The sequence below is a fragment of the Scomber japonicus genome, chromosome 2 (assembly GCF_027409825.1).
Source record: "Scomber japonicus isolate fScoJap1 chromosome 2, fScoJap1.pri, whole genome shotgun sequence".
Lineage (NCBI taxonomy): Eukaryota > Metazoa > Chordata > Actinopteri > Scombriformes > Scombridae > Scomber > Scomber japonicus.
In genome coordinates, this window is record NC_070579.1 from 11,341,164 (window position 1) to 11,355,246 (window position 14,083).

A 14,083-nucleotide genomic window follows, 5' to 3' on the forward strand; every position below is an offset into this window, starting at 1 on the left:
TGTGTGTGTGTGTGTGTGTGTGTGTGTGTGTGTGTGTGTGTGTGTGTGTGTGTGTGTGTGTGTGTGTGAATATGTATGTGACTGTATTGTCTGTGTGTCTTTGTGTGGGTGGGTGAGTGCGTGTGTCTGTGTGTGTTTGTGTGTGCGTGTTTGAGTGTGTATGTGTCTCTGTCTGTGTCTGTGCATGTGTTTATGTGTGTGTGCGTGTGTGTGTTTGTGTGTATATGCGTGCGTGTGAGTGTAGGTGTGTGTGAAAACCCAATGAGGAGGAGTTTCATCACCAACAACCATCCGCATGACACGTCGACGTGCACGTAGGCGTGTTCACGAGGGGTTTTCCGCGGCGGCGCGCAGCCATGGCGACAGCGACTAGAGCAGAAACATTCTATGCGCGCTCCCGGGGACACTGACTGCTTTATTTAAGGGTTTTTATTTCTCTACAAACACACTCTAAGTTATCTAAGTTGACAGTGATGTCCTCCTCCTGCGGGTCACCTGTCAGAGGACGCTCCTGAGAAAAGGTAAACACGGGTTATTGTTACAGAGGGACGCTGACATAGCAAAGGTAACTGGGTGAAGTGTTAGCTTGTAGCTTTCCATTGATGCCTGATGACAAAACATCAATCTTAACGCTCAACACACTATATTTAGGCCTCTGTAATGTTAATAAAATGTTGTGTATACTGCTGCTAACTAGCTGATAGCTGATGACTTGCTACAGCTATCACATAGTAGCGTTTACAGCTAATGTTCAAACCAGGATGTGATTAATTCACAGGTCTGCTATCACAATTATTTCACCTTAGTGTCAAAACTAAGCATGTTTCTTAGTTTCTATTTGGGTTATTGTATTATGCTGATGAGTTTTAACCTTTATTATTCAGTGCTTTTTAAATAATAAGCTCGTTATTTGAAGCTATTATAACCTGCGTGCTTGTTTACTTTTGGTTTCTATATATTTTCTGTGGTTTGAAACATTATTTGAAAGTGAGCATGTATACCTCTTCCTATTGTTTTATTATATTGTATTATATTATATTATATTATATTATATTATATTATTTACATATGTCACTGGTAATATATCACCATTTTGTATGGTATATACAGTCACCAGCCTCTTAATTAGTTACACCTGTGCAATTTAATTCAATCCAATGCAACAGATCTGCTTTAAATTGTACATTTATGAAGTTTATACATTGTCTTTTTACTATATGTTTATTACTGAGGTCGTATAAAGTGGTGGTGGCTACTGAAGTGCATTATCATTGACTGGTGTGTTCATAATATTTGTATATTGTGTATATATAATGGAGTGGACAAAATATTATGAACACCAGTCAATATAATCCACCTTAGTACGACCTCGTTAATACATATAAAGTAAATTAGCACTTTTTTTTATAATGTTAAAACAAAAACCGTATAAACTTCAGAAAAATAGAATTTAATCTTTTATTAGCTATTTATTTTAGTTTATTTATTCATTAATTATTTTATTTATTTATTTATTTATTTTTACGTTGTTATGCTACATCTGGTGTTACCTCATTGCAGATAGCATTTCCTGAGTTCCTATTTTTAAAGTTTGTTTGTTCCAAATATGTAAAGCACTTTGTGTTACATGCATGTATGACAAGTGCTATACACATAATGATTGATTGATTGATTGGTAATGAAGTGGCCAATTACTGTATGTACGTATATATGTATGATGGTTTACTCCCTGTGGTATGTGCCAAATTTCAGTGGTATGTTACTGTAACCAACTTATGACACCAAAAAAAAAAAAGTTGTCATCACTGCCAGGTACCACTTCCTATTTTTTTTTTAATACATATTTGCATGTAATTAAGATTAAGATTATTGTAATTTTCTTGTGTACTTGCATGCAACCACACATAAAAAAACCCAAATTTTGTTCCTTTTAGCCCTAAAACCAAATAAAAGAACAAAAAATTAGCAGCCGAATGCATAGAAGTGCATTTGGAGAGAAAGTGCATGCCTCAGTGTGATGTTGACAGCTGGTACGTATCGAGTGACGAGCGGCTGATGAGGCGGCATGTTGAAGTGTTGTCACCCTGCAGTCATCAGCTCCACGTGTAGTGTAGTGAGCAGTGAGTAGAAACCACAAGCGGCATCCTGGCACCACGATTTGCCGCCACTGTACACACCACTGTCATGTGCTGTATGCCAACTTAAACAGCAGAAATCACACCACAGGTTCATGCCAGGTATAAAGTAAGTGTCATAAGAAAAGCAGCGATCATGCCAAAAAGTCAAGAGAGATGCACCAGAATCAGCTTCACTTGGCTTCACTAAATCTGCCATTTAAATGCAGTTTGACCCAATAATGCAGACTTGATGTTGATTTTGATGGATTTAAACAGTTTAAGCAAGTTTTAAAAGTCTGCTAATATTTTGTTGCTGTGAAGAAATGAATGAAAGCCAAAAAGAAGCAAAAAAACCCCCAACACATGATATCTCAATTACAACAGGGGGAAATGACAGGATTTAATGTAAATTTGAATTATAATGGGGTATGATGTCTTGGTTGCCAAGGTTACACCAGGAATTATACTTGACTATAATATCTACTGTAGTAACAAAGATATATGGACTGAATGGTAAATGGACTGTACTTATATAGCGCCTTTCTAGTCTTTGCGACCACTCAAAGCGCTTTACATTACAACCCATTCACCCATTCACACTCATTCATACACTGATGGCAGGAGCTACCACACAGGGGGCCAACCTGCTCATCAGGAGGAAGTTAACCATTCATCCACATTCATACACTGTTGGCGCAGCAACGGGAGCAATTTGGGGGTTAAGTGTCTTGCCCAAGGACACATCGACATGTGGACTGGAGGAGCCGGGAATCGAACCACCAATCTTCCTGATCCACAGCCACCCCATATATAAATAATATATATAATAATAATGAGCTTTATTTCTACAGTAGCTTTACAAACCAAGTCTACAAGGTGCTTCTCATAATACATTCTACACCATTTAACAGAATATCATACACAAAAACACAATGTAGTCACTATGCCCAATACTTTAGCCTATATTGGCTGCTAATGGCTAAAGTATAGAGCATAGTCACTACAGTTAAGTCAAAAAACTTCTCTCACCATCGGCCACCGCCTGTTATGATTGGCATGACCTTATAAATCTGTGCCCAGTCGGCCTTTACCATGTTCCCCGTAGCGTTTGGGAGGAGAACCACCACTCAACCAAATCAAATCAAATACATGGCCAAGCATAAATAGATGAAGCAGTGTAAATATGACACAACATGTAAAGCAACTGGTATGAACCTTTTTAACCTTTTACGTCAAATCTGGCCTTTTTTTTTAATATTCACTTTTCCTCATGTGACCCACAGTCTACAAAGAAGGAAATACGCCCACTCGGAGTCTGGTTCTGAGGTTTCTTCCTGTTAAAAGGGAGTTTTTTCTTACCACTGTTGCTCATGTGGGAATGTTGGGTCTCTTTAAAGTTAAAACCTGAAGAGTTCGGTTTAGAACCTGCTCTATGTGCAAAGTGCCTTGAGATAACTCTGTTGTGATTTGGCGCTATACAAATAAAGATTGATTGATTGATTGATTGATTGATTGAGATTGATTGAATAAAATGCACCATCTCTTATAACTTTGTGTCTCGTCTTTTCCAGGCTTGGCGATGCTGCACCAGATGGAGGGAGATTTATCAAATGACAGATTGGAGGCATTAATGGATGATCCTCCTCCTCCTCCCTCCAAGTCCTCGGACATCTCCGAACATGAATTCTCGTGCCACTGCTGCTACGACATCCTGGTGAACCCCACCACGTTGACCTGCGGCCATAACTTCTGCCGCCACTGTCTGGCTCTGTGGTGGGAATCTTCTCACAAGAACGAGTGCCCCGAGTGTCGGGAGAAGTGGGAAGGCTTTCCTAAAATCAACATCCTGCTGAGGTATGCTTTTCACAGCTAGACGCATATCAACGCTCCGATGTTTGATTTGCGACCACGGCGTTGATTCTGCTGCTCTCACATACTGCGGAGAACCGCAGGGGGAAAAATGTGTGTGAGAGGTGAAGTTCAAATACACCTCCAGATAAACTCAGTATTTGGGTCAATGACGTTTTTTTGTGTCTATGTGGTTTAGTCAAATTTAAAGGCGTTAAAATTAGAAAATAAGCATATAAATAACTTTTTTTTGTGAACTCAGCATAAAATTCCTGCTTTTAATCCATTTTGAGAGAATATATTAGAGGGTTATGGCAAACATGTCAAAGTGGTGTAACCATAAAAGCAAATAATTAAATTAAACTTGGTTAAAACGCTAAATTCTCAATAAAACACCAAATCAACTAGTTTGGCATGATCTTACATTCTAACTTTTTTATATTCAATAAAGGTAATGAAATAAAATTGTTCTAAATATTAAATTTAATCTGGGGAATCATGTCAATCAGGAACCATTTACATTTTTTTACATTTATGTAAGTGCACTTAAAACGATGGTTCGGCATAATTTCGACCTAGTGTCATATGCACCATGAGGTCTATCTAATCAGCGCCTCAACCATTTATTTTCATTTGGTCAGAAAATAGTGGAGTTAGAGCCATCAGCTGAATGGATTAGCACAGGCGCTAACGGGACCACCAGTGTGGTCTAACTCCACTATTTTCCGACCAAATGAAAATGAACGGCTGAGGTGGTGTTTAGATAGACATCATGGCGCATATGACGTTAGGTCGAAATTACGCCGAACCATCACTTTAAATACACTGTAGGTGGATAAAATATTTACTATTCATCATTCTTTTGTGGTTGCACCATTTGACATTTTCAAGAGCATTCAGTCTTACTTGTGGTTTAAAAAATGGTGCAAATGTAATTTAAAATGACATAAAACCAACAAAAATACAAAATGTACATTTTAACAAACCTGATGCTGCTTTTAAAACCATTTTTAAACATATTTGTGAATTGCTCGTCTATCCAACCCTTATTTTTCACTGACATCATTTAAGCTGCTTCTCAACAAGAGTTAAAACCCTTTTACACTGTGAGACGTGAGGCTGGTCCAGATGAAGGTTTACAATAGTGAAAGTAAAGCGGTGAGATGGTCCGTCCAAAATGGTTGAGTCGTCCTAGATCACACTTCCAGTCACGTTCACCAACAGCAGATTCAAAGCTTTCAGTATAGTGTCAGAATGTGACAATGAAATGATGCTGAATAATACACTTATTATTACAAACATGTTTAACATAAGATAAGATGTATCTTTATTGATCCCATATTGGGAGAAATTCAAATTGACACAACAGTACAGTGGGAAAAAAGGTAGTAGTGAAAGTGATAAAATAAAATCTATATACATTAAAACAATCTCTGTGTTAATATATCTGCAGTGTATATATAAATGTGCAATATGCAGAAGTTCCTGAGATTATATATAGTCTTCATTGTTCCTGGGATTAAATAATAAGGACAGCATCAGTCTATTTCAGTGTGAGTGGGAGGATTATACTGGGAGCTGCAAAATCAGCGTTTCATGTAGTCTCCCTCTTTTCTTCGACCGTGACCGACCTCACAGTCTCCTCCTCCCTATTTCAGGTTTTTCAGCGTTACGTCCAGAGCTTCTTTGTTGTTTTGGTTTATTATTCAAACTCGACAGCTGTGCAGACGGATGATGGATGGTGATGGTTTTCTATTTACAGTATGTTGTCGTGCTGAGAATCTCGAGGCATTGAAGCAGGAAGTGATGCTGTGTGGTGGTTTAAGAAAGATCTGGAAATGTCTTTATACTGACGAATACTGAATTATTATTATTATCACAACCATGGATAAGGTGCACAGTGACTTGTATGAAAGGGAAAGACTTGATCAGGGTGTTTACATTTGCACAAATCACTCAAACATGGACCCCAGGAAGAGTAGCTGTTGCCTGGGTAACAGCTAATGGGGATCCAAATAAACTAAACTAAACTAAACTAAAGGAGGTTTTATTAAACTGTTTTCATTCACAAATTAAATTACACACTTTTTTCTTTTCATTATTTTTACCCACATGTTAACTTAAAGCTTCTCTTTTTCCAGAGATGCAACAGACAAGCTGTTCGGTGAGGTTGTGCAGCGGAGGAGAACAGAGATCCAGGATAACCCCAAAGTCTCCCGGAGTCTACTGGCCTTCCAGAGGTGATTTATAATCTGAGATACACCTACTACTCTGTGCTCACCTTTATTTCTGTTCTGAGGCAAAGGGAAGTACTTTTTATTTAACTATCCACGTGTGTTTTTTTAGGTATGGTGACAATCTGGGCAGATCCAGGACCAATCAGCACAAAGGAGCCGGTTTCTTCTTCTCTGGAGTCCTCACTGCGCTCTCATGCGTGGCCGTAAGTATCAAACAGTAAAAACAAAACAAACAAAACAACTCAACCAAACTTTCTCCGCGTTATCTTGTCTAGTCAAATGACCTCAAATAGCAGGTGGCTTCCAAACTGAGCTCCTGATAACTAGCCAACTCCTCCAATTCAGATTCACCAGCTGCTCTTTGATTTATTGATCGGATATAAAATATAAGAGATATAAAATATGAACATTTAGGGTCAACCTGACTACATTTTTTCGCTTAGCTGAACAAAAACTGAACTAGAACTGCAGCAAATTATTATCTTCATTATTGATTAATCTGCCAATTATTTTCTTTATTTAGTTTGTCTCATTTCATTTTAATCATTTGTCCAATCAGAAGTCCAAAACCCAAAGATATTCACTTTACTGTGATGCATGAAAAAGAAAATAATTAATAGTCATTACATTTGAGAAGATAAAAGCAGCAATTTTGGCGTATTTGCTTAAAAATGACCATAATTTAATATAAGAAATAGCTTCTGTCAATCATCCAACTGATTAATTGACTAATCGTTGCAGCTCTAAACTAAACTCTGAATTTGAAGTTACATTTGTGTTATTAGTGTCTTCATAGAGGTGCTTTATGTATGAATTACTACTGTAAATGTTTCGTAGTGATGATGTTTTACAGAAAATGACATGAAAGTGATTTTATTTCCCCCCAAAAAATAGACATCACATTTTCCTGCTGCAGTCCGTTGGAAGTTGTTGTGGATCAATGTCATTTCTGAGAACTTAATGAGTCATTGGATCACTTTGCAGTAGTTTATTAGAGACAATGCACAGTCCAGGGTTTGAGCTCATTCTGTTGCTCATTGTCAGTACATTTCTAATGTTTAGTAGAATACAGACAGAATGATGTATGAGGTCCTTTTAAACATAATTTAATAATTTAAAAACCCACCAAATATGCCTTTATCATCAAACCTTTCAAACAGCAGTGTTTTGTAATGTTTCGAAGCTGTTACAGTCGTGAATGAACAGGTCGGCCGTTCATATCATGTACACAGACCATGTTTATTTTGTTCATGTGGCACTCGGGAGCAACGTCAGTGTGTGTCTTGCCACGCGGCAATTTGTGTGTGTGTGTGGGTGGGTGTGTGTGTGTGTGTGTGTGTGTGTGTGTGTGGGGGGGGGGGGTTTCTGGGAGTAAGCAAATAGATTACAGCATGGTCCTCATTTTTGACCCCAGTTCATAGATGAACATCATTATTGAATCGGGTCATTTTAGGAAAATGACCCGTAGCCTGGACCAGTTCTTTGAGTCATGAGTGTGTTTAACCCACTTATTTGTTTGTTTAAGATTTTATTTTCTTTCACTCCTATGAATCATCATACTAAAAAAACATCACCTGTAAACAGAGAGATTCATAGTTCAATTATTTTTTTTCTTTCTTGATGTCAGAAGTTGCCAAAAGTTGCCAAATTTGTGCTAATATCATTTCAAAATGACATTCTCCGTCTAGTACGTGGCTCCTTTTTCTCTAGACTCAAGTTTACACATCTGTCAGTTTACTCATCTCAAAAAACTTAAAAACAGCACAAATAGGGGTGAAAGTGCCAAGATGATGCACAACGTCTTAAAATGATTTATTTTTATTTTAGCTTCTCCTCAGCAGTGATTTTGTCATTGTTACACAGATAACACAACAATATGAGGCGTATCTAAACTTTAATAATAATAAACTTTATTTATAGAGCAAAGTGCTTTACAGAGAAAAATAAAAAAATACGACACAATAAAACTAAAAAACAAGTTAAAATGACATTAATTAAATGACAAAAGATTAAATAAATATGTCAGCTGTTGTTTAAAAATGTTCATAGCCCACATCTCTTATAGCTTTAGGTAGAGGATTACATCATTTTGGAGCATAATTAAAGAGAGTAAATGTGGTTAATGTGTGCTCATTCCATATCTATCATAACTGAGGAAATCAGGTGATGGGAAAACATGTAAAAACACACATGCCTGGCTTATAAATAACACACTGTGGCTGTGATCATGTTTAACTATAAATGCTCAGAACTGTGAAAATTAGTGAGTATTATATTGTTTATAAAATGTATTAAGGTCACAATTCAAATCATTAACGTTTGTGTCGAGTCAAACCAAAATTTTCTCAGTTTTAGTTAAAACAGAGACAGTGACATCTAGTGGTGATGTGTGATATGTGCAGCTGTGAAGCACCAGTGTTTGTCATGTTAACACTCGTCTGACATGTGAGGAATTTTAGCCGCTGTACAAACCTGTTAAAACTCAGAATCAACTACTTCACTTGTAAACCTGATCTGTGTGTTTCCAGGTGATGGTGCTGGTGTATCACTGGAGCAGTGGCGTGGTGGAGGAGCACGACTTGCTGATCAGTAAGCCCGTGTCTCGCTGGACGCCGGAGGAAGTCGTTTCCTGGCTGGAACATTTGGGACCCTGGGCTCAGCTGTACAGGGAGCCCTTCCTGCAGGAGAAAGTCAACGGAAGGTAGAAAAAAAATACAACAATTTTAGATTTTTAACCCTTTTTTATTATCTATTAAGTTTGAGCTTTTCATAGACCAGTTTAACTTTAAAGAGAAAAACCCCAGAACCCTAACCCTAACCCTATTCCTTTTCTTTAGGCTTCTGTTGATGCTGGGAGACGAAGAGTTGTCAAAGCCTCCTTACAACATCGAAAATCAGGCTCACAGACGGGCTGTTGTGGCTGAACTGGACAGAGTTAAAGTCCTGGGAGTCAAACCTCCGCAGAACCTCTGGGAGTACAAGGTCAATACTCTGATTATATGACAAAACGCTTTAATATGTAGAATCAATCGACTGCTTTCTAACTTTTATCTTTCTCCATTTCTGCCAGGCGGCTAATGCGGGGAAGTCTCTGTTCTTGCTGTACGCACTGAAGCGCTCCCCTCGCCTCACGCTCTTCTATCTGTATTTATTCGACTACTCGGAAACGTTCCTGCCCTTCCTGCACACCTGCTGTCCGGCCATCACGCGCATCGACCAGTCGGTGGAGAGCAGCTTCCTCTACACGCAGGTGACCAAACAAAACCCGGTTAAAATAAAGTAGATTTATTCAGATGTTCATATAAACTATACTAAAAATGGTACTAGAATGCTAAAAGCCATATTTAGACGACTAGAGGTGCTAAAGAGGAATTATGCTAACTGTGATGAGCGATGTTAACCTTATTCTCACTTAATGAATGCAACTAGAATGGTCTTCATTTACATGCAAATTGTTAATCTGTGCATAAATATACCTACTGAGGTTATAGATTACCTGCTCAGATGATGTAATGATGGTAAAGCTTACTGTAAATATATAAAAACGAACTTTTTCTCATATGTCTAATTTAAAAGCACCTTTTTAAATAATTTCTTCCATAACTGTCCACTTGTGTCTTCTCTGTATTCTCTCTGTTCATTAGGTGGAGCCCAGCTGGCGGCAGTGGGGAGAGTTTCTCGTCAAGTACCTGCTGCTGCCGTACCAGCTGATCGCAGAGTTTGCTTGGGACTGGCTGGGCGTTCATTACTGGACGTCTCGCTTCATTATTGTCAACGCCATGCTTCTGTCTGTGCTGGAAGGCTGCGCTCTGTGGAGGATCTGGACAAGAGCCAGTATCAGGTACACAGAGTGGGAGAGCTGGGAGTTTGTGACACTAACACACACACAAACAGTCAGAAATAGACCTTCTCCATTATTAGATTGAAACAACTCTGTAATCTGGAGCTTATCATAATTTGGTGCAAGGTTCTGCCTGAAGTTTCCATTTAGTTTCACAAACCAATAAGTTTTGTAGGTCATCCCATTGACACCAAGCGTTGTCATTTTTATGCACTCATTGGTGGAGTGCAGTTGTGGAAGCAATGGAATAAGTGGTGTGTATATATATCAGTTTATTTTGCATGTGAATCCCTTACAGTAAATGTCAGTCTAATCAAATTAATAGAAGCCCACACACAGTAGGAAGTGGAAAAATTAAATATAGCAACATAAATATTGAGGCATAAATATAGCGTTGTAGTGTTTGGTTACTACTTAGTGGAAAAAATGATCCCACTTCTGGAAACAATTTGTGATTTTGCAAATAATTTTACATAGATTCCAAGATTACTGGAAAATGTAGTTGAAATAGTAGCACACCCTCAACACTGAGCCAACAATCTGCAGTTTAAATGGACAAATGCATAATGAGGCAGCAACACACACACACAATCATAATGTTTCCTGTTCATTGAAACACACTTCCTTGCAATGATTATAAACAGATTTTATTCATTGCTGTCTTTGTTGTATTGCAACCCCCCCCCCCCCCCTCCTCGTTTTTGTACCTGGAACATGGACTTAATGTGAACTCCTGGACTGTGCCAAAATTAGTACTGAAACCTGAGTTCAGTGGAAACAGAAGCAGAAACAATGACAGTGGCTACACATCAAAGGACAGTCTTAAAACAATAGTCAGGTGTCCATATGAAGATTGAAAGATTGACGATTGTCCTCGCTGTAATTATTCCATGTGTTCACACTGACTATTAAAAGATCGTCTTCAGATGCTTTTTAATGGAAGTGATGGGAGCCAAAATCCACATTCATTTAAAGGTTTATCTGAAGCTTATATGAGGCTTCAGCAGTCTGAGTTAGTCATATCAGGTGGATATTTGCCACATCTACAGTCTTTTTGGCATCAAATTCCCTCTTTGTGGCATCAAATTTTCTCTTTTTGTTTCCTTATTGAGCTGCAGTGGAAGTATTAGTAACAAAAAGAGGAACTTTGACACTAAAAAGATCGTAACATTGAAAGATGATCTATATGATTTGACTCATTTGGACGGCTGAAGCTTCATACTAGCTTCAGATTAAAGGACTATGGATCCCCCCCCCCCCCCCCCCCATCACTTATATTATAAGTGCATTATGAAGGGATCTTCTAATGGTCAGTATGAACAGGAGGAATGATTACAGCAAGAAAAATGTTGTTTTAAGACATATTTGGAAAATTTGTGAACCAGCCAGTTACTCTAGTAGAATATACACTAATCAATACAACAGCTTGATTATTAATTATACTACTTTTACATTAACCACACTTTTTTTTTTCACTCACTTTCCTCAGGGCACTGCCGGGCAAGATGTGGAACCACATGTGGAAGATGTTATCTCAGGGGTTTGCCTTTGCCCTCCTGTGGCCTTTCGTCCCTCAGTTCGTGTGCAACTGCCTCTTCTACTGGGCCCTCTACTTCAGCCCCATCATTAACATAGACCTGGTGGTGCAGCAGCTAATGCACCCAGAAACGCAGGCGCTGTGACAGACTGCATGTAGTGACCGCAGCGCCCGAACAATTGCCGCACAGTTAGCAGCAAATAAAAAAATCACCAGATATCCAGCTCCCGGAGAATAGAGGTGTTTTTATATTCAGCAGCGAACTCACACGAGACTGGTTTATTTGCTGTAGGAAAGGAAGTTTTCTCGCTTCCTTTGTTGTCCCTCTCTCTCTCTCTCTCTCTCTCTCTATCGGCTAGGTAGTTGGCATGTGGAACAAGAGAGGCATTGAGCTACTGTAGAAAGAAACAAAAACCCGACGAGATGAGAGACAGTAAAATATCTGTGTTGTTATTGACAAAGAGGAGATTACTGCAGCTCTCTCTCTCTCTGTCTCTCTCTCTCTCTCTGTCTCTCTCTCTCTCTCTGTCTCTGTCTCTGTCTCTGTCTCTCTCTCTCTCTCTCTCTCTCTCTCTCTGTCTCTCTGTCTCTCTCTGTCGCTCTCTCTGCCTGCATCCTGCATTCACAAACCACATTGCCTAATGGTCCAGAGGGCAGTTATGCAAACAACGAGTCATGTTGCAAAAAGCTGGTGTTTGGTGAAGATTGGTATCATGGATTCTTTATAAGCTGATGGCTCTGTAGCAGTGAGACGAGCAAGCTTTTTCATGCATATACAAATCAAATGTCTTCACAGCACGTAATCCAAAATCAATTAAACATAGTATCAGTTTGAATGAAGCAGTATTATTATTATTATTAGTGTACATGAATCTATATTCTGCATAAAAGTCTGAATTTTTAGGGGTCTTATCGGCAATCTCGGTGCTACAGAGCCGTCCAAAAATTCACTCTTCCTTTAAAGGTTTGGAAACATGATTGTGCAAATGTGTCAAATTAACGAGAGGATGTTAGTTGTTCTTTTGCGGCCTGATCTGGAGCCTCAAACAGGAGAAAAACAGGAACATATAACACTGAAGTCTGTTGCAGGAGTTTCAGTAGTTCCTTTCGAAAGCTATGTGGCACTTAGATTTTTTTTTTAAAGGAAATATGTTCTTACTTTTTTTTTTGCGGTTGTTTTAAAAAGAAATTGTTCGTAGCAGATTTTACTCGCTTATACTGCTGACAGATATTGCATCATACTTCTTTTTTTTTTATTCGAAATAATTTTGTTTGCGGTATACTGGATATTATACTGGATTGATGTAGTAGCCTCATGGGATACTATATCCATTTGATGGGTGGTAGAGCTTAATCAAAGATGTTTTATTTTTACATTGTTTATTTGCACTAAAGTTCTACACTGTGATTTTGTTCTGTTAATTATCTTTTTTTGATTATCTAATGACAAAGACTAAAAAAAAAGAATAAAAAATAAAGATTTTTAAATAATGTTATCACTTGTGTGGGTTTGTTTTTGTGTTCATTTATATATTTGTGTGGTTTGATTATCAAATGGCACTTAATTGAAAGTGGCAAAATCAAGAAGTGGCTGATATTTGTAAATACACTCACTGGCCTCTTTATTAGGTCCAATTCAATATCAAACTGAATTTGAATAGCACTTTTCATACATCGCGATGCAACACAGAGTGCTTTACATATCCAGAGCAAACAAACAAAAATAAATCATAAAAACAGGAACTCATTCAAATAGGAACTCGCCACCACCACTTAATATTACCTCAGTAATAAACATAAAATAAAATAATATCAACAAAAACTCAAAATGAGTAAACTCTGAGTGCATATTTCATTTCATAAATTGAACTGCTACACACATAATGTCTCCTACTGGTCTGTAAAGTCCTTTTCTCAGTGTATGAGCACTGGAGGCTTCAAGCAGCAGCATCACTGGATCAGTATTGACCTCCAGACTAGTTGTGATTTCACAATAATGCCATCTTCAACTTTCCACTTTCAGCAGCTGAAAAGTTAAAATAGCCTTCAAGTGTCAAACTCTGCACATGCATCAATCTGCACAGTGAAGCTCAAACATTAAACTGTAGGAACAAGAAGAAAAACACATTTTTGAATGGAGGAGGACTTTAATATGTGTATATTTTGACTGTTATGCACCACAGCACCTTGAATGTGTAAACCTACTTGGCCATGCACTTGTTACTGATTGTGAATACTGTGGTTTAAAATTTAGCTAATACCAGATGTATTCAAACATAGTGATATTCAAACTTCAAGCAATCCAATTTTATTCATATAGCACCTTTCATACAGGCTAGTGTAGTTCAAAATGCTTTATAGTCGATTTACAAGCTGATAATAAAACAGAACAAATGATAACATAAAGAAAAGGAATAAAAATTGAGACCAATGCATGCAAGAGAAAATATGGATGCTAAAAATGTTTAGAAAATGTAAACACAATAAATAAAAATACATAAAT

The 14,083-nt window shown here is 38.0% G+C and overlaps 1 protein-coding gene across 1 annotated transcript; it reads left to right on the plus strand.

Moving 5' to 3' along the window:
* Positions 1–306: 306 nt before the first annotated feature.
* On the plus strand, positions 307–11,924 carry LOC128367607 (bifunctional apoptosis regulator-like). Its single transcript, XM_053328222.1, has 9 exons — positions 307–521; positions 3,689–3,971; positions 6,107–6,205; positions 6,312–6,405; positions 8,731–8,903; positions 9,040–9,184; positions 9,273–9,452; positions 9,847–10,043; positions 11,533–11,924. Exons 2-9 carry the CDS (start codon positions 3,697–3,699, stop codon positions 11,723–11,725), a joined length of 1,356 nt encoding a protein of 451 aa, XP_053184197.1. The 5' UTR covers positions 307–521; positions 3,689–3,696; the 3' UTR covers positions 11,726–11,924.
* The last annotated feature ends 2,159 nt before the right edge of the window (positions 11,925–14,083 follow it).